This window comes from Anastrepha ludens, chromosome 6 (genome assembly GCF_028408465.1).
Source record: "Anastrepha ludens isolate Willacy chromosome 6, idAnaLude1.1, whole genome shotgun sequence".
Lineage (NCBI taxonomy): Eukaryota > Metazoa > Arthropoda > Insecta > Diptera > Tephritidae > Anastrepha > Anastrepha ludens.
In genome coordinates this window covers 75,177,622-75,198,949 of record NC_071502.1, presented here as the reverse complement: position 1 = coordinate 75,198,949, position 21,328 = coordinate 75,177,622, and the positions used below count along the sequence as shown (strand labels likewise).

General features: G+C 37.9%; 1 protein-coding gene across 1 annotated transcript; it reads right to left on the bottom strand.

Moving 5' to 3' along the window:
• Nucleotides 1–274: 274 nt before the first annotated feature.
• On the bottom strand, nt 275–16,485 carry LOC128867116 (jerky protein homolog-like). Its single transcript, XM_054108217.1, has 3 exons — nt 15,510–16,485; nt 15,020–15,309; nt 275–352 (listed from the first exon to the last, which is right to left on the bottom strand). Exons 1-3 carry the CDS (start codon nt 16,483–16,485, stop codon nt 275–277), a joined length of 1,344 nt encoding a protein of 447 aa, XP_053964192.1.
• Nucleotides 16,486–21,328: the final 4,843 nt, after the last annotated feature.

The window sequence follows — 21,328 nt, the reverse complement described above, 5'->3', positions numbered from 1 at the left end:
GCCTTTGCGCGTAATGTGGATGAACTGTGAAAATTAATAGGTATTAAGGCGTCGCTTTCATCGCAACCAAAGCAGCAAAACGACTGCTGTGAAAGGGTGGGGGGTTGTGGGGTTCAAAATTGAATGCTCTAAATATACTGGGAATTTATGCGCACAAATATTTTTTTGTCAACTTCTCAGCTATGAAATTTCTATTCATTACTTCAATGTCTGGCCAGTCAGCCACCGAGCAGATGTGCACGCTGTCTGTCTGTGCCTTCATTTATAGCATGTCTCACTTATCACTTGTTGTTCGCAGCTTGGCTTGTCTTGTCATAGCATTATGTTGCTGCCGTTGTTGCTGTAGCCGATGCTGTTGTCGTGCAATTAAAATCAGCAATTTTACTTGAAGTTCATCAGTGTTGTCATCAGTAGTAGCATTAGCGACAGTGACCAGAATTCCAGCAATTATTAAATATGCGCCAAGAATAACAAGCATTTCTGACACTACAACTCAATTTACACCAAATTGGTATGCGGATAGACGAGCAGGCAGGCAGTCGTCAGCAAGGCCGCCATGAAAGTGGTCATCTCTTACATACTAATGCTACCCGTGCTTTATTGCGTCAAAATGTGCATACCGAGCGAAATATGTTTTTTTATCATTAAAATAATAGAGATGAGAGCAAAAATGGAAATGCAAGTTTTAAAGCAAAAATATATGTATGTATGTATGTATGTAAAAGAATCGGAGGCTAGGTGAAATGGAGCCTTATATAGCCTGTGCGCATTTTAATAAAATGTTACCAAGATATATCGTATATTAAATATCGCTAAGTTAAACACCAGTATGCAGCCGGTCAACCGCCCCAAATACCAAAAAACTGCGTTGACTCGGGTGCGAGTAAAAATATTAACTTTTAATGGCTGAGGGCACAAGAAGGGAAACTATATGAACCGATATCGTTTTGATAAGGAAAATCATTGATGAAACAAAATCAAATCGTTATTGCTGAAATGAAATTTAGATTAACTTAGATTAAGGGTACCCGGTGGTCTAGAGCACGAAAATGTCACCTATTTTCTCGATTTTTTTTTTGCCATTAAAAATTAAAAAAAACAATGTTTCAACTTTTCGTGCTTATTAGTACGTTTATTGAGCATACAGAAAAAATTTTTTTTTTACTTTTGAAACAATATTTATTATTATAAAAATTTTGCTGAAGATGACCCTCTCGAAAAATCAAACTCGGATGGCGTAGATGATTTCGAGACTTCTACTCATCTGAAACCCAAAATTCAAGAAGATTCTTAATCAGAAAGAGTGCAGTTATGGTCGGAACTAGAACAAATGGAAAAAATGAAAAATTGACAAAATGGCGCACTTTTGAAAAAAAAAGTTCGTAAAATCGGGTTTTTTCACTAGTTTTTTTAGTTTAAAAAATAGGAAATTATTTAAATAAAATTATGATTCTAGTTCGATAGCGATACATGTTGTGACCAACATATCCAAATTTCAAGTGATTCGGTTGAATTGTTTTTTTGTTTTCATCCCTACCGTTTCGGGATAAATAAGGTTAAAGTTTGAAGCACAGGAGCACGCGGTGAATGGGCTGTAGAAGCTATAATATTGGGAATTTCCGCATGAAAATTGCACAGTATATTCTTTAGATACTATACTTTCGAAATATCAAAAAAAAAGATTGAATTTTTGAAAATTCTAGACCACCGGGTGGCCTTAATGTTACAGTACCTTTTTTTAAAGTGCATACCTGAACTTCATACTTAAATTCTCGTCTCTTGCTTAATTCTTTACTGTGCACTCGTAGTCAGAAAGTGCGAAGTGTGTTTATTTTCACAATATTTTTTTCTTTGTTTCGAACAAAAACACTGAATTATCTCAACATTAAGTCTTTTCCTGTAATACTAATTTATGGCATTTATCTATGTTTTTCGATTTTATTGTCAATGTGTTCCTGTAGTTGTAGAAGCAGAGAACGTAAATTCATAGAGATACCCGTTCACATATGGCAGATTATCTGTAAAATTGACAATTAGCAGTCAATACTGTTGTGAAAGGTTTTTTCTTTATAGAAATTATTTTGGTGGAGTATTTCGGTGTTTTTGGTTTCTTTAACTATTACTAACGATATGAAGAAAAGACAATATGATTGCAGTAGGACAATATTTCCAAATATTATAGATCTTTCCATAATTGACTAATTTTGCGCCACCTGTTATTTAGTTGGATATCCACGTTGCTTCAGGACTTCACTCAGCCTATTTGGCATTGAACTTACTAGTTTCTCTGTTTCCTCTGCTGTTATCTTCCTCCATTCTTCCTGCATGACACTCCGCAAAGTCTCTTTACTAGCAATCACTTGCTGACGAATTCTTTTTTCCTATAGATCCCACAGATGCTCGCCGGGGTTAAGATCTGGGGACTGTGGCGGTGTTTTAAGCTGTTTTGGGGCGTTGTACAAGAGCCAAAGCTTAACGATCTCGGCTGTGTGCTTCGTCGTTATCTTGTTGAAGCCAAAATGTTCTTGATAAGCCGAGATTTTCTGCACTGCTTTAAATTCCGTTTTAGTATGTTCAAGTATCCCCATTTATCCATCGTCGAATCAATAAATTTTAACTGACCCACCCCATTTGCCGCCATGCAGCTCCAAACCATAACCCCGCCACCTCCGTGCTTAACCGTGCCAACAAGATTTTGCTTCTCAAGAGCAGTTCCAAGTTTTCGCCAAACAATTTGACGGTTTTTTATTTCGAATATACAAAATTTACTTTCGTCTGAAAATATTACTTTTTTCCAGAACTCGGGAGGCTTATTTATGTACTCGTTAGCAAACTGAATGCGTTTACGTCTGTTCACAAGAGAAATGAAAGGCTTTCTTCGGGCGACTCTACCAGGGTATCCAGCTTGACGTAGAACTTTTCTGGCAGTTTCAGCGCAAATACTTTTTTTAAATGTTTGATTTATGTTTTCAACTAATTTTGAGGATGTAATCCGGGGGTTAACCTTTGCCAGGTTGATTATAGAATGCTCTTCCCGGGTCGATAGTTTTTTCGGACGCCCTGACCTGGGCTTAGATGTAAAAATTCCAGTTTGCCGAAAATTTGTTACAACTCGCTGAATAGAGGAATACGTTCTCCCAATAGATTTTCCAATATTTCGGAAACTTTTTCCGTCTTTCCACATTTTTATAATTATTTTCCTCTCAGAAACCCTTATTTCTTTTTCCTTTCCTTCCATGTTCTTTAATTATCTCCAGTTATAAATAAAATGTTCAACTAAGCTTTGTTAACATTCAGTCGAAGTAATGCGCAATCCAAAATTAATATAAACAAGGAAAAATATCTTAAAATTAACGGTATCATTAAAATAAACAGGCTGAACGCAGACTTTTTGGTGCCACATTTACATGCTACTTTTCCCATGAAGTGAGGAATCTTCTTTTTTTTTTTGCCCTTAAAACCTGGGAATGTAGTGAATAAACAAATTGTAAAGATTTCAATTTAATCATAATATTCTATTTTGTTTTTAATAATTTTAAGAAGGCTATTCGGGTGAACGCAGACTTTGTGGGGCATGTGTATGTATACCCTTTACTGTTAACTTTTGGTGAAAAACACATTCCTTCCACCATACTCTACAGTGAAAAACTGAACAATTTAGCAGACGTACATAAAGGTTACGAACTAGTAATTTTTGTAGCTGCGTCCCTCAGCGTTCGGTTCTTGATTTTCTGTTATTAAGTATGTTTGCCGATGGTGCGCTTTTGGTGTGCAAATATGTTATAACTTTCTAATAGTCTCTAGTCTCAAAAAGGCGTTGGTACAAAAGCATTCCATCGTTATCGATCGGTTCAACAGTCCTCAAAACTACTGACAAGCCTAGACACTTAGGTTCTACAATAAATAATAAGTTTAACTGCTCTGGCCATATAAATAAAGTTAGCAGTATATTTGGATACTTTTTGGATGCAATAGTTTGGAATTTTCTTATTTGCTCATGCTGTGGAATAAAAGTAAATCACGACAAAAAACATCATATTCAACAACATCTTCAAAGGAAAAAACACAAAAAATCGGCGACTTTGAAACTGGCTCCGAAGGCACAACCTATAACTTCATTTTTAAAAAATGCCGCATCAAACGAGTTCTTCAGAGATCTCACCAAAATGATGGCAGCCTGCGATATACCTTTAATAAAAGCCAAACATAGAGAGTTCAGATCGTTTATAGAAAAATATGCCCAGAAAAAAGTTCCTGATCAATCGACTATGCGGAGGCACTATTTAAAAGAAATTTATGAAAATGTTTTGAAAGAAATACGGTCGCATATTGGAAACAGCAGCATTTTTGTGTCAATTGATGAGACTACGGACAAAGCAGGCAGATTCGTTTGCAATGTCATTGTCGGCCCTTTACGGCAAGGTGGCCGAGGCTTTCTTCTAACATAGGAAGTAATACAAAAAGTAAACGCTTCGGAAATTGTTAAACTCTTTGATGATGCCTTAAAAATTCTATTGCCAGAAGAAGTAAAACGGGATAAAGTACTGATATTTGTTACAGACGCTGCTGCATATACATATGAAAAAAAGCGTAGTTGGGATTCAGTTATTTTATCCACGAATAATTCATATTACATGTGTTGCGCATGGAGTTCACAGGGTATGTGAAAAACTGCGAAGCCAGTATGCAGAAGTTGATTCCTTAGTTGCAAATATATTATGAAGAAAATATTTTCAAAAAGTCCAACAAGAATTCGATTCTTTTAAGAAAAACAACCAGATCTACCGCTATCACCTCAACCACTAAGTTTTTTTTTAATCCATGTATGTATAAATGATAAAAAAAAGTAGCATTTTTAAAGGATTCGACACGCTGGGGAACTTGGTTGGAGGCAGTATCATATTATGCAAAAAATTTTAACGGAATCAAAGATATTGTTGATGGTCTCAACGACGATGCGGCTTGCGTTATTTTTGCAAAGAAATTGTTTGCAAACAAGGGAATTCAAGAGGACTTGGCTTATATTCAGGCTAACTTTGGGTTTATAGTAGGCTAGAGAAATTCATTCAAAATTCTTCAGAAAAGAGGTTACTTTTACACCTAAACATATTTACATACTTTTATATACATACTAGTTCAATCCGCTATTAACTTGATCATCATGCATTGTCTTACGGACTATTTATATAAAATCATTTTAATTTCAATATTTTCAAGTGCAAAACACATTTTTATTTCAGGACGATTTTAAATGACTTAAAAGTTGGATTTTAGAACGTAAATTTATACCAATTTTCTAATTTGTAATATTGAAATTAAAACGAATTTACATAACGACCGTTTTCACCATCTTCAGTTAACGCTAACTGACACTATATTTGACAGAAATCGTTCGGTGATCTGTCAGATAAGGTGCCAGTTAGCGTTAACTGAAGATGGGGAAAACGGCACTAATAAATATTGAATTGAAAAATGCACGGTCCACGAATTAGTAGTGGATTGGGCTAGTATATACTAAGATTGGTAATTTAGTAATTAATATTTAGGCGAGCCAATAAATAATGTATTGGATGCACTGCAGAATATAGAAAACATTTTAAAACAGGCCAGAGGGCCAGTAGCTACAACAATATTGGAAAAATTTAACATGGTATTTCAAGCGAATCTCAAGGTCTGCAAGTGATAAAAAAATTGCCGGGATTCTGAATGGTGAAAAGTCGCTAGCATGGCCAGAAAATATAACCACAAACGAGGTGAAGTTTTTGAATCGGGCACCATTAGTCTCTGTGGATGTCGAGAGGAGTTTGAGTTCATTCAAATCAATGCTTCGTGATAATCGCATGAGGTTATTACCCGAAAATTGTAAAATGCACTTAGTGGCACTGTGCTACTATGATAGTAAGGGCGAAAAATCATAGTCAACCTCTGTATATATTTTTAAATATATTTAACTGTACGTAAAAGTGTGTACATATTTAAAAAATTTAAAAATAAATGCCTTTTTTTTTGCCTTTTTCGAAAACTCATTTTGCCTATTTTCAAATGTTTGCTGCCTTAAAATCCTAACCCTGGTGATCATGTTTAAATTGCTCAAGTGGAAGGTTTCTAAATATATGAATGCCAAGATTCAACCAACCAATTCACTGAGAACCTCAGTCTATATTATATATATTGTTTTTATTTCTTGCCTAATTTTTTTTTTTTTGTCTTTAAAAGAACACGTAAAATATTAGTTGCTGTTTATATAAAATACTATTGTGTCTTAATCATCATCATAAATTTCTAGAGTTGCAGTGTGTCCTGGTTGTACCAAATACATGTTTATATAAAGTAATAAATTTAAATTGCCTTTAAGTAGCATTATTTTAAAGTTTTTAATTGAAGTTACCTTTATTTAGTTTCAGAAAAATGAAGTTATTTTAAAAAGGAACAAAAAAAAAAATGCATCACATAAGTCGAACAACAAACCCTGAGCATTACGAATCTTACAAAACCAGGGTATCTGCAGTCACGTCTGTGTGCGACTGCTTTGCTTAGTGCGACTCCCCATTGTTCATTCAGTGGTACATGGCTGGCCAGCAAGCTGCACTTCGTTGTCATATTCTTTTCTAATTTTTTGTTTTTTATTTAATTCTTAATTGTGCAATTTTCTTATTCAATTTATTGTTGCTCGTTTTTTGCTTGTAATGTACTGGCACAACAAGATATCCAGTATACATACAACATATTTGTGTTTCGTCTTTTTTTTTTGCAATATTTTTGTTCTGACCACAATAGTGCTCGTTTTATCTTGATGCATTCTTGTAGAGCGCATTGTCTATGCATTACTTGCAACATTTTGTCTTCTTTCTCTACTTCATTCATCTGTCTTACTTTTTAATTGCAATTTGTTTTATTTTAAATTTTCCTTGCAAATCTTTAATTTATTTTTCATTACTCTGCTTACCTTTCTTCCATAACAATTGCATATCTGTACAGGGAGCAAATCCATTCTTACTATTTTAATTCCTTTCTGTTTTTTTATAAAACATTCCTCTTAAGCTGTCGCATGTTATTTTTTCTGTCTCTTGTTTTTTTTTTTATTTTTTTTTTTATACTCTTCCGTTTCTTTTTCAATTAAAATACGGAACTGCCAATTAATTTTGCTGCAATTGTTTTTCGTTGTTTCATCGTTTTCCTTTTCCTTTGCCTGTGTGCCCTCTACTGTGCCTGTGCATGTATGCGACAGCCTACTTCTCGAGCACTGCCATTAGCTATTTAAACAAATGCTATGTTCCTACTGTGTTGTGTATTCTGGAGAATAATGAATTCCTTCGACTTTGGAAAATTAACAGCTTTCCTGCTTAGTTTGTCGTTGTTTAATTAAAGTTTAATATTGCGAAGACTTTAGTTGTGTGAGTACATGTTTTGGGGTTCAAAGAAGTAGTTAATCTTTTTTTTAATTAAATTCTCAGCTTGTTATTTTTTTGTTCAGTTATGTAGATTTATGATATTAAGTTACTGTATCCAGAGCCATATCGAAAAATTTATCTAAAAAAAAATTTTGTTCATTATGCCACAACAGTTTCGCCGCCGATGTTAGCGAATTGTTGTTTTAAATTCTCGTTATTGTGGTTGAGGAACGAATCCTATATGTACTATACATAGTTACGCAACATAAGAAATCGTTTGAAACCGAATATATACAGGGCCGTCGAGGTAAATCCGGAATGTTGGACTTAAAAACAAAACTATTGGATATTTACTCAAAAATATTTTTATTTGCACTTAAATTTTGTATAATGTGAGTATACCTACCTACCTACACATATCATAGTTGAAAATTATTCAATGTAACCTCCATCTCGTGCAATTACCTGCTCCAGCCGGGACCTGAAGCGCCCACACCTCCGCGCGAGCTACCTCCTCTTTGTCCATTGTGGTCATCACTTCCTCGATGGTTGTCTTCAGAGCGTCCTTAGTGTTATGAGGCTTCGCGTTAACTTTTGCTTCAACTGTGCCCAACACGTAATAATCAAGAGGATTGCAGTCAGGGCTTGAAGGTGCCAAAAATCTGGTGACCAGTTGTAGAGTAGGCTGTTCTGGAGCCAAGCCTGAGTCTTCTTTGCTTTGTGAGCAGGTGCGGAGTCCTGCTGAAACACATATTCTCTTCCAGCAGCCACGCGGTTCATGCAGGGTTGCGTTTTTTTGTAGCTAAACCACTCAATTATCTCTTTAGGGCTTTTTCCGGCGCGAAGTGACTCTAGTATCGCAGCTCTTCTGTCCTGCTCTCGATTCATCGTTTCACAAGCACTTACGCCGGCACTTCAATGTCAATCAGGAAACGATACACTAAAAATATGCCCCTTTATCAGCGGTTTTAGACTTAACGCTACTGCTCCAGAGCTTCCGAAATGTTTTCCGGACTTACCTCGAAGGCCCTGTATATATATAATTGGCGCGTACACCCTTTTTGGGTGTTTGGCCGAGCTCCTCCTTCTATTTGTGGTGTGCGTTTTGATGTTGTTCCACAAATGGAGGGACCTACAGTTGTAAGCCGACTACGAACGGCAGATATTTTTTATGAGGAGCTTTTTCATGGCAGAAATACACTCGGAGGTTTGCCATTGCCTGCCGAGGGACGACCGCTATTAGAAAAAAAACACCAGTCTAACGGTTAGACGCGATAGAAGTGAAACCTTCCGTAAAACAAACTGAGAGAGAATAGGACGAAAGCAGCATTAGGAGCAAGATAATTATAGGTTCATTATAATATTGCTATAAAGTTCATATTTTATTTTCTTCATTTTATTATTATTCATCCTCAATGTTTTCAATTTCAACAAATGATACGAGTGGCTTATGATAGCTAAAATATGATACAAATGCTTTGGTTTCGATGTTGTCAACATATCTTTGAAATACCGCGTCAATGGTTGTTTTTGATCGTGTTGTCGATTCAGTGCGATTGTTACACATTTTTAAATTGAATGTTGTATTGAGAAAGTCAATTAAAGGAACCGCTGTGTCCAGTGCAAAATTTACGTTAAAATCGCCACTTAAAATCATTGGAACTTTATTGTAATCTTTTCTAAGTATCCGCGATACTTCTGGTGTATACTTTATTACATTTTCGTGAATGAATTCCGTGATGCTATTTATTGATTTTTTTTTCTGTCGATATTCACTACACTGTTCTGCATTATTTTTCGGCATAATTGCGGTAAATATTTAAAAATGAAAATATTTACGAATATAAAAATACACACGCGGTTGCTATTATGAGCGCCCCCAGCAAAACCTGCGTGACCGAAACTCTAACACAATTACATTTTTTGAATGTTACAAACACATATGCACGCAGGTTTTGCTGGGGCGTGACCGAAACTCTAACACAATTACACATATGCACTCGTATATCGACTTTTTTTTTTGGTTCTCCGTCACCTTTGGAAAATGTGTAAACAGTAAGCAAACTTTATTCACATATTTTTCCTCATTTTTGCATCAGTAAAATTAAACAAACGCCGTAGCCGAATGGGTTGGTGCGTGACTACTATTCAGAATTCACAGAGAGAACGTCAGTTCGAATCTCGGTGAAAACACCAAAATTAAGGAAAACTATTTTTCTAATAGCGCTCACCCCTCAGCAGGCAATGGCAAAACACCGAGTGTATTTCTGCCATGAAAAAAAGCTCCTCATAAACATATCATAAAATAAAAAAATAAAATAACTGTATAAAAAAAATTTTTTTCTTGTGATTCGAACCAAGGATTTTGGATCGGAAGCTCACATTGCTAGCCGCTCGGCTATCGCGCCATGCTGTCGGCGCTGGCCTAAAAGTTATTTAGTTCGTCGCTACGTGTATATGTAATATTCGTAGCCAAGAGTGTCGCTTTTTTCGTTTCACTTTTTCTCAAATCACTCCCAACGATTCTAAAGAAGTTTTCACTTCAAAAACTGTTTCTTCATGTTGGTGTTTCACCGAGATTCGAACCAACGTTCTCTCTGTGAACACCGAATGGTAGTCACGCACCAACCCATTCGGCTACAACGGCTGCCGTTGGGTAGTTTTCCCAGTATCTTCCAAGTGGAGATGCATACCATCTGAGAGAGGCTGTGGCCTCCCCTCTAATAGGGCACGAGCTCTTCCTGGCGGTGGGCCAACACATCATCAAGGAGAAGCTGACGAATGAAAAGCTAGGGCTAAGGGAGGTTTGCTGGCACCAAACATGGAGCTACGCCGGGATGAAATCCTTACTGGGAAGATACAACCAAACTCATAATCCTTCCCAAGGATAATCTGAGAATGCTCGCGGACATCCTCGCTGCAGACTGCGAAGTCATGTGCACATGATCGGAATTTGGTTTACAGACTTCCGCCGTTACTGCGACCAATCCCAGCAGACTCCAATGTACCTTCTCCGTGAATGCAGCGCTATATGCGGAGAAGGACATCTTGGCCAATTACAGCCAGAGGAAAGGCACATAAGCTCAATCCAACCCAGCTCTACTCTGAGTTTAATAAGAGATCTGGGCTTCGGTGAGATACTGCGATGAGTAGATGGCACAAGGGAACATGAGGTCGAAGTGCAAACCTCGTTCATATATCTATCTATCTTATGGCAACATAACTTTACGCTTACACGATTAATTTTCGACTGAATACCCTATGCGCGTGCACCTCTGCCTATATGACATACAGGGTGGCTGATGAATTTTGCTACATTAAGAAACTCAAATAACTTTTATTTTAGTGTATGGAATTGATTTATTTTTTTTTCAAGTTGAAGGTTATTAAATTTTATTAAATGTATAGCTTAACTAGTTTTAAAAATAATTGAATTTAAATGCCCCCCATGCTCGTTGACACAAGTGCGGCATCTTAGTAAAAAGTTGTTCATTGCTGCTTTGAGAGTTGCGACAGGAATAGCCGCTATTGTTGCCCGAATGGATTGTTTTAGTTCATCCAAATTTGTTGGCTTTGTTTTATAAACTTCTTGTTTACATAAACCCCACAAGAAAAAGTCAGGTGCAGTAAGGTCAGGCGACCTGGGGGGCCAACGAAATTCGGAGTTTCTTGAAATCAGTTTATTGGGAAATTTTCGTCGCAACTCTGTCATAACAGTCTGGGCTATGTGAGACGTTGCCCCATCTTGTTGAAACCACACAGAGTTGAAAGGAATTCTCTTTCGGCGTAGTTCTGGATAGAAAAACTCTTTCAGCATTTTCAAATAACGGTCTCCAGTAACCGTAACGGTGTGACCATTTTCTTCAAAAAAATAAGGCCCGACAATACAGCGTGAAGAAACCGCACACCACACTGTCACGCGAAGAGGATGCAATTCCGTCTCGTGGAGTATCTGTGGGTTAGAAGTACTCCATATTCGACAATTTTGTTTGTTCACATTGCCGCTTAAATCGAAATGGGCCTCATCAGACATGAAAAGGCAGTTTAACATGTTTTGGTCTTCTTCCACCATTTGCATCCTGCATCCTTCTGGCAAAATTCCAAGCGAATCGGCAAGTCTGCTGCATTCAGTTTGTTAACCATTTGAATTTTGTAAGGAAATAAGTCTAAATCTTTGTGCATTATTGTTTGCAAAGACTGTCGGCTGACACCAAGTTGAGCAGATAAGCTTCTTGTTGAAACCCTTGGATTGCTTTGTATAGCTGCAGCTACAGCAACGATCGTTTCCTCCGTCCGAACTGGTGGGTTTCGATGATAAGGCCTTCTTGCGACTGTTCCTTGCTCAGCAAAATTATTCACCAGTCTCATTATGGTCCATCTGCTCGGGGGATCGCCGCCAAACATCCGCCTGTACTCTCTCTGTACCAAAACTACGGACTCCAGTGCGTGATAGCGGCGGACTATCCAAATTCTTGTTTGCGTGTCCCAGTTATCCATTTTAATAAATTTTAAAGATCAATCTGCAAATTAAAACAAAAATGGAACAGATAACTTAAAAAGAAAAAAAGTTATTCAATTTTTTTTTGGTAGCGGCTTTCATCAGCCACCCTGTACTTGTGCTTAGTAACTATCGTCATTTCTGGATTTGGCAACTCGTATCTTCTGGCGACTTCTGTCTCGCTTTGTTCGGTATTGTCAAGGCGAATTCATGTTTTGGTTTTAGTTACTCATTCGCGCGGTTTTTGTTGCCAGTCGGTTCTGGACCATTCGTGTTTTGCACATGCACTACCGTATCGATTACTCTCAAGTGTTGCTCCTAGTACTTTACAACCACGTTAAGAATTTACTAGCAAGGCCCAATTGAAAAATTCTCAATTCAATTTTTTTAAGAGCAAATTTACTCACACGTTCTACTATAAATATATGCGTATACTCCGCACACATTCGTAGAAAAACGCAGCTTCTCATTCCATTAACACTATTATCTATGATCAACACGTTGGTTATCTCCTTAATTCCCTCATATGTTGCACGTGGCATAAGGTGATAATTTGCGCAACACTCCACACATTTACCACTTCCAATTTTTAGGCTTTTGTGAGCTGATTCCATTCGCCAATTTCTTATTTTTTCACTCTTTGGTTTTTAATCAAAATTCGCAGTCAATAACTTGAGGCTGTTGCATACAATGTGAACGTTGCATGGTGTTGCAATGTTAGAGAAGGTGGCTGCTACACAAATGTACATGTGTGTGCGCTACACACATACATATATGGCAACATAAGTGAAATAAATATACATATCCATATACATAAGTAAGTAAGTTGCCAATGGCAGTGACAGTGAGGCAATAGCACATCAATAGAAGTGTGAGATGACGGTCTGAACTGAGTGAAGGCTGTTGCATGCAATATTTAGTTTATATTGCGATATTGTTGCATGAATAACGGCTTGAGATAGCGGCATTTGAATCAATATGTATGATTTAAATTTTCCATCTAGCGACAGTTGATAGTGAGAGGTGGAGTTATGTATGTACTTTCATGTGGCAATTGTTTAACTTGTGTATGATATTCTTGCCATACGCATGACACATAGAAAACAGGAAGTGATGCGCAATACCGTGGTGCTTTAAATGTTGCATTGTTAGGTTATTGCAACGGCTAGCGATGCATATGTATGTATGCACGTTTATGGAATGGCAACAAGGTACGGAAGTAGGGTTCGACTGTCGACACCACCACTTTGTATTTGGAAAAAGCCATATGCTACAACAGTAAATCACACACACATACACGTTTGCGGCATTAAAAAGACACATACATAACTAACACACAGGATGCATATTTATATACGTACATATACAATATATACCACAGTATATATATATTGTATATGTATGCATATAAATATATATATATATGTACAACATGCATATGTACATATACATATGTACGTTTGTGACAGCGCTCGCCTTGGAGGTATGACGTCTATGTGCACCAAACGAAAATTTGCAAATGCCATAAGTTGCCAGAGCACAAACACGAGCCACACTCCCATACAAATGCATCACCACGTGCATTTTTCAAGTTGTATGCATTGCTGTGGCAGCTTCCTTTTACACACTTATTACTTGCCGCATGCATGCGCCGTATGTACATTTCAATCAACAGCAGTTGCAATCAAGCGCGCAACCACGCGAAAGCACTACCAAACAGATTTGTCGATGAAGGTAATACATACCTACATACGTGAGGGGGTAGATGATGCATAGTGGTAGTGGCATTGGCGGTGACTGTGGCGCAGACAGGAAGACAGCCGACTAAACAATTGCTCTGCTGAACCTAGAAGTACCGCCTTTGCGCTAATGCTGCTGTTACAGTCTCCATTCTATCTCTCTCCTACTACTACTCAGTTCAGGCTCGCCCTTAATCGCCCCACCGCCCGGCTTTTCTATACCAACCAATGAGTTTTATGAGCTCTTGCTATTTTTTGTGTTACCATTATGTTACCGTTACTAACCGTTATGTTATATTTCTGCTGCCGCTGCCGTAGCTGTGTTCACTGCACTGAGGCCAGCTGCCTTATCCTACTTTGCTGCTGCCTAGTTTCTCCACTCTCTCTGCTCTGTTGCTCCCTCTATCGCTCACAGCCAGTAGGTTTTTTCTATTTTACATTCATTTAGATTTTCTATTTCCTCTTCTAAGTGCGCATTTTAAAGCTTTATGTCTGACTCGTTTCATGCCGCCAACCTGCATGCCTGCAATCCGTCCGTCTATTTCCCTGTGGTGAAAGTATTTGTTAGATACTTTTTAGTGCATCATAGACAATGGTAGCCAGCGTAGATTTATTTTTATTTTTTGTTTATTTATATTGCATTTCTAATACTTTTTTGTTGCTGTTTTGCTTTTATATGGCTTTTGTTGCGTTTTTTGTTGGTGTTCTGTTGCTGTAATGAATGAATAGTTTAAAGCGTATCGAGTACATTGGCCTCTTTAAATTTAAAGTGAAACGAAGATATAAATAATTTTAGGTTGAGCATTGAAATAAATGAATAACTAACGGAATTTTAATGATATACCTATGTATGTATTTCAAGGAGGCAGTAATGTTAGTGAATTCTTAGATTTTTACTTTCGTCTTCATGATTTCTCTTAGTAGAAGAATTAAGTAGGTGATCTTTAAAGGAAAAATGCTTGGACATGAAAGTAGATATTTTTTAATTCAATAAATTGAAGTCAAATCATAATATGTATACAAGGTTTAAGAAAAAATATAATTCTTTTGACTAAACATGTAATAAAAAGTGATTAACCCTAAAAGTTTTGGTTTTGGTAGACGAAAATTGCATATACAGTACAATTCCTCTTAACCGGTCACCTCGGGACTGCATACCTGGCCGGTTGTCATTTTGGGCAGTGTACTGGTATAATATATTGTATACATACATATAAAAAAATGGAGAAGCATTTTTTACATATTTATGTATTTCATATTTACATATGTTAACGTGTTACATCAATAAAATATAAGTGTAATAATTATTTTTTGAAAAAGTCTGTGATTTTCTTCTGTTTTTTAACCTTCAGTGAATTTCTGAATGCGACATCCCTCCATTTTCTAATCACCAAAACGTCTAATGCTGTTGACTCATGTTGCTGCTCAATGTATTTCAATGCAATTTCCATCACATTTTTGGCTTCTTCATGAGAAACTGTTTTCTCCTCTTCAACGTCACTACTCTCATCAACTTCCTCTTGTTCTTTGTTTGCTAAATCTATGATTTCGTCATCTTTCAAAAATTCATTTTCAAGGTGTTCGTCAAAGTTTATCATCCAATTTTCCATATCTTCTGCCTGTAATGATTCGTTACCCGATAACTTTTGTAAAGTAGATTTGTTTTCTTCTTCTTCAGTCCCTGCAATATTCGAGATCACAATTAGATTCTCAACATCTGGTCAAAGTTTTCTCCAAGCCTTAACAAACGTTGCAGAGGGCATTTCTTGAAATACTGTAGCTAACATATAGATAACGTCCTTGATATTGATCTTTTTGATGAATTCTAAAAGACCTTTGTGTCACTCTCCGAATGTTGCAGAATTTCAGAAACAAGTTTACGCCTGTATCGTCTTTTTAAGCTTTCGATCACTCCTTGGTCCATTGGTTGCACTAAGCTTGTCACATTAGGAGGATGATAAACTAATTTTATGTCATCTACAGCGCAGTCATGAGGATGGGTTGGAGCATTATCTAATACAAGAATTGCTTTAATAGGCAAGTTTACACTTTTTAAATCTTTTTTAACTTTTGGAACAAACTCCAAATTAAACCACTCTTTAAACAAGTCTGAATTCATCCACGCTGATTTTTGTGGCTTATAATAAACCAGAAGGGAAGATGGATTCAAGTTTTTGAATGACCGTGGTTTAGCAGACTTGCCAATAACGAGAAGAGGAATTTTATGAGTCCCTGCTGCATTCGAACAAACGGCCACTGTAATACGTTCTTTGTTCTTTTTGAAGCCAAAGGCAGACTGTTCATGACTGCCTAGAAAAGTTGTTTCTGGTAACATTTTAATGTTTAGACCGGTCTCGTCCATATTATAGACTTGTTCTGGAGATAGTTCCTCTGTTTTAACCATTTCACCAAACTTAGTCTTGAATTCTGTCGCACCAGAAGTATCAGCAGACATTTTTTCTCCACTTACATGTGCGAAATAAATTCCGTGTCGCTTCTTCCATCGATTAAGCCAACCATCACTTGCCACAAAGTCACCTCCAATGTTAATCTTCTGGTGGATAGCCAAAGCTTTTTCTTTCAAAATTGGGCCGCCAATCGGTGTACCTCTTCGACGTTCCTGAAGAAACCAGATCCACAAAGCTTCATCGACGACCTCGCAAATCGGTTTTTTTTTTCTCGTACAACGGCTACCCAGATTTCTATCAGATTCCATTTTCGAGCAAAACTCCTCAATGGAACGCTTATCTCTTCGCCAGTCATTTACAGTGCTTTTTCCAACATTAAATTCTGCACATATTTTCGCTACGGATTCACCATTATCAATCCGCCTTAGCACTTTTAAACGTGTATCCATCGAAACCAAAATTCGTTTGCGCTTTGCACTCACTGTTAAAGAAAGAACTATGTTATGTCCGTACCCACAGCAAAAACAAACCAAATTGATCAAAACGACAAACGACAAAATCCTATCTAACATCGTTCACCAGTTGTGGCAACATCTTGTAGGAACCAAAATATTAAACCGCAGTGCAAAACTCAATTTACCTACAAAACATCCGAAACATATCATCCACAACTCGCCTTTCTGGATACTAAACCCTAAAGCAATTAATACTACCCTAAGTAACTTAAACAAAAACAACACGAACCCAATCCCGTATCAAACAAAGTTTTACGAAATTAAAGAGAAATACCACAACTATACCTTCATCTACACAGACGGATCTAAGATTGATAACAACATTACATACAGCATAACCTCACAAAACGAAGTCATAAAAATGTCATACCTACCAAGCTATAGCTATACGTACTCTGATGTTCTGATTCCCTCTCGGCCATCAACTCAATAGCAAACATATACAACTACGATCACTACCCAACCACCATTAGGAACATTATGATAGCGAAATACCCTAAAATCTAACTAATTTGGGTGCCGGGACACGCCAACATAAACGGAAATGAATTCGCTGACTACACCGCCAAACAAGCACATCAAACACCAGCACTAATGACAGATAACTTCAACTTAACCGACATTAAAAAACATATAAAAAACATTTTGATAACAAACAGCACCATGCATGGACCTCAACCAATGACTGGTACCAACAGGTAAACCATACAAAAACCCATATAACGGACTTTATAAAAAATAATAAAAATAGGGGGACCCGACTAGACGTCATAAAGTTCGGGCGTCTTCGGCTAGGTCACACAAAGACTACACATGGACACTTCATGACTAACACCAACCCAACTACGTGCACGTGCAACCCGGACGTAATATGTACCACACCCCATATCCTCCTTCATTGTCCACTATACACCGCTCGCAGAGAACAAATCTTCAGCAACTCAAACCCAATGATGCATCTATCTTCTCCAACCTCCGATTCAATATCTTTAATAACCAAATTCCTTAACCAACCTATACCACAGAATTTAAGACACAATACAAAAGAACTCCATATACACAGTTTAAGCGTAAGACCTCGACGCTATCGCTTTATGTTACAGTTAGCTTATAAGATTTATTCTTTAAGTCAATTTTTAAACTAAATAAATAAATAAATTCCTGCATTTTGCGAAATGTTTAATACCACGAATTTGAGAATAATAAAGTTGGACAACGTGTTGTATATCAAATTGGAAAGTGTATACTAAACATATATCCAACTCATTGTACAACGTGTTGATACAACGGTTGGAGCGTGTATACTCGACATAATGAGATAATGTGCTGCGAATACTTTATTGTTGTTTTGGTATTTTTGGAATTCATGATTTCCGGCGCATGGGAAGCATGGAAGAATTCACACAAAACAACGCAACTCATTTGTGATATAAAAACATAATATTTGTATGTATGCAAGCACATAAACGGAGGGCAATAAAGGCTGATGATGGGTGCACGAATACACACCCACCCAACTTATTTAATAGAATAGAATATGGAGAACGTGAATTTCACAGCTGCCGTAGCCTCTGGGACAAACAAAAGTAATTTATGGGTAAATTTTCATAATCGAAACATATACGAGTACAGTATTGTCCATAATATTAACAACTTATGTCACATAGAAAATATTAGACTGGTATTGTGAAATTTTTAAAGTGACAAAATTTATAAGATTTTTTGATATCGAGGACGTCAATAAATTAAAATGAAATATATTGTATAGAGTACGGATGCCAATCTCTAATACCCAACTGCCGGAATGTCGGATTTTCGGAGTATTGAAAATCCCGGGACTACTTGGTAAGAATGCTCTCCAAAATGGCCCAAAGAGAATAATCCATCGAATTCGCGTCTGGTGAATTTAGGAGCCATTGTGTGGACGTTATGAAGTTCGGAACGTTGTTTTTTACCCATTCTTGGTCCACTCGAGCTTTGTGAGATGGTGCCGAATCCTGTTGAGACGTCCATGGTCTGCCACCGAAATGTTCAAAGCAACCTCCAGAGTACTTTCGCGATAATATTTCATATTTACCTTGACGCCAGGCTTGATGAAAACGATTGGAGAGCGCACATCTGCGGTTACAGGGGCCCAAACCTGTTACCTGTAGCGGGTGTGAGATCATGCGCCTTTTGGATCTTGTAAGGATTGACTTCGAGTTTATTTTTCAGTATGCGATGGATGCTATGGTCAGATGGGTTAAGCTTAGCGCGCTTTGTTGATATTGTTGTTACTATTGTTATTGCTGCACTTTTTGCTATTACTTATGTTGTTTTTACATAAGAACATTAATTTAGAGCGGTGCTAGTAAATATTTTCATACTGTCGACGGTAATAATAACAACAAAACAAAAACATAATTAATTCAACATCATTACATTGCCAGTGACTGCATTCGCCCGTTTTGTAGCGCGTTCTTATTTACATACATCTCTGTAACTATTTACTGTTGCTATTGCAAAAATTGCCATTAGTTACATAAGCTCATCTCCAAATGCAATATCCGTATATACATTTAAAAATTAATTTTCGTTGCGTGTTTCCGCGCTCATACTTCATATTTTTGTTAAGTTTGTTGCTATTTTATGGGAAACTAAATATCTTGAATACTTCTGTTGATTTAAAACAGTTTTACCAAGTTTGTTTATATAAGGTTTCGTAAAAAAGCGGCAAAAACAACAAACTCTCATGACGAACAAAATGCGAGTATAAATAATAGGCCTCTTCTTTTCGCCAAGCGTTAGCAAGTGCTGAATAGTGGAAGCAACTGATATAAATGGATGAGCTGCTTTAAATTACTGGTGTTGTAAGACCAGTCTAATGAGTTATGACCATACTCGTTAGCGACGAATCTTGCTCGATAACTTTGTTGTTGCTTTCACATTAAAAGTTTTCGTTATTCGTTAATCGAGCATAAAGCTAGCGAGTGCGGAAATGGCGAATAGAAGAAGGTCAAATCAAGCGCTAGCAAGTTGCGAATAGATGAAGGCAATAGTGTAAATAAACATGTCTTGGATATATATATATATATATTATTAGTCTTAGTTTTGCCCGTGTCGCAGTTTTAAGTGCAATTTTAGGAACCCCACTTGGGTCAGGCGCCTTACAGTCTTTCACACGTTTTCATGTGTTTAGCACTTCCTTCGCAGTCACCGGTTGCACGTTTGGAATTGCATCTAGGCCATATTCCTCGTCGCTTGTTTCCCCCTGTGGAGGAAAGATTGCCACTATTATTTGTTGCAACAATTGTGGACACGTGGGCTGCGGTGCTCTAGGGCCTTTCACCTTTTGCATGACCGTTTTGTACGCCAGTCTCCAGGGGTCAGTATCTGCACCATCTCGCATTTGTTTGAAGCAACGATTTTTGCTTTCTCTTATTACTTTTTTCAGTTCTTGCTTTCGGCCATTCTGCCTGCAGACCATTCAAGAGTGGTCATTGACGTGCTCTTGTTGCTGTTCTTCGCACCATATCTACACCTAGGCATCGATGCATCACAAGCGGCTTCTATCTGGGTGGCCATATGTTCCGCCATATCATCCGCACTCCTGGCGGGATGTTAAGCATCATTCCATGCCGACCTAAATGTCTCGATATTTAAGGCCTTCTTTTCCACTTTTGTCGCGTCTTCCATTTTTCAGAGTTTCGCCCATCCTCCTGTTTTTCTATTATTATGGCCAGATGGTCACCACTTCGATCCTCCACTTACACGGTCTGCAAATGCCAGATCAATTATGAACCGCCCCCTACCACACTCGAAAGTGAATGTATTAAGTAATACAAGGTCCATTCTTCCATCAATAGCTCCCTTAGGTTTGTATGCATGCAGCCCCGGGTTCTCGACCAAGCGTTAAAGTCCCCAGTAACGAGGATTGGACGCTTCCTTCTTAGCTCCAGCTCGAGGGCCGTCGAAGGTTTTTAATGACCATCTAGGTGGCGCATAGCAACTCACACAGCAAACACCATCTAATTTCGCCCACGCATAGCCGGAGTCTGGTATCGGCTTCTTGCCTTGGGGAAGCTTGTCCGTCACCACCCATATCGCAGCTAGCCTTTCTGAGTCCGAAAGCCAACTGTGAGTTGATGTTTCGATAGGGTTCGGAAAGAAGAGCAACATCCACATTATTTGCCATTGTTCTTGGGCTTATCGACAGTGGTTGGTATTGAGTTGCAATATCTTCATGCTTTAGGTTTGCGCACCGCCTCTTGATATCGGGGGCATTTGCCGCTGCCAGCTGGGTGGGCGCCGTCGCAGAGCACGCATTTTTCAAGGATTTTACACGTTGCTGCAAGGTGTCCTTCCATTCCACACCGTCTGCAAAGCTTCGTACGGTTTTTTCCTTTGCACGCATTAGAGACGTGGTCGAACGTCCAACATTTGTAGCACCTTTTAGGGGAGATTACTTCCGTCACACGGCATTGAATCCATCCCACCTTAATGTGTCCGAGTTCTACCTTTTTGGCGTCATCCGCGTGGAGCGAAATGTACACAGATTCTGTGCCTCCGTGTGTATTAAAAAAATAAATAATTGGCGCGTACACTTCTGTTAGGTGTTTGGCCGAGCTCCTCCTCCTATTTGTGGTGTGCGTGTGTATTACGCCTGCTTTTTATTGAGCTTTTATCAACGCTTTTCCCTTGTGCCTGCTCTACTGTTGTGCTGAGAATTTCATCATCTGTGCTCAGATCCGGAATAAGTCCTCTGCACTGGATTGTAATGCTGTGCGTCTTGAGGTTG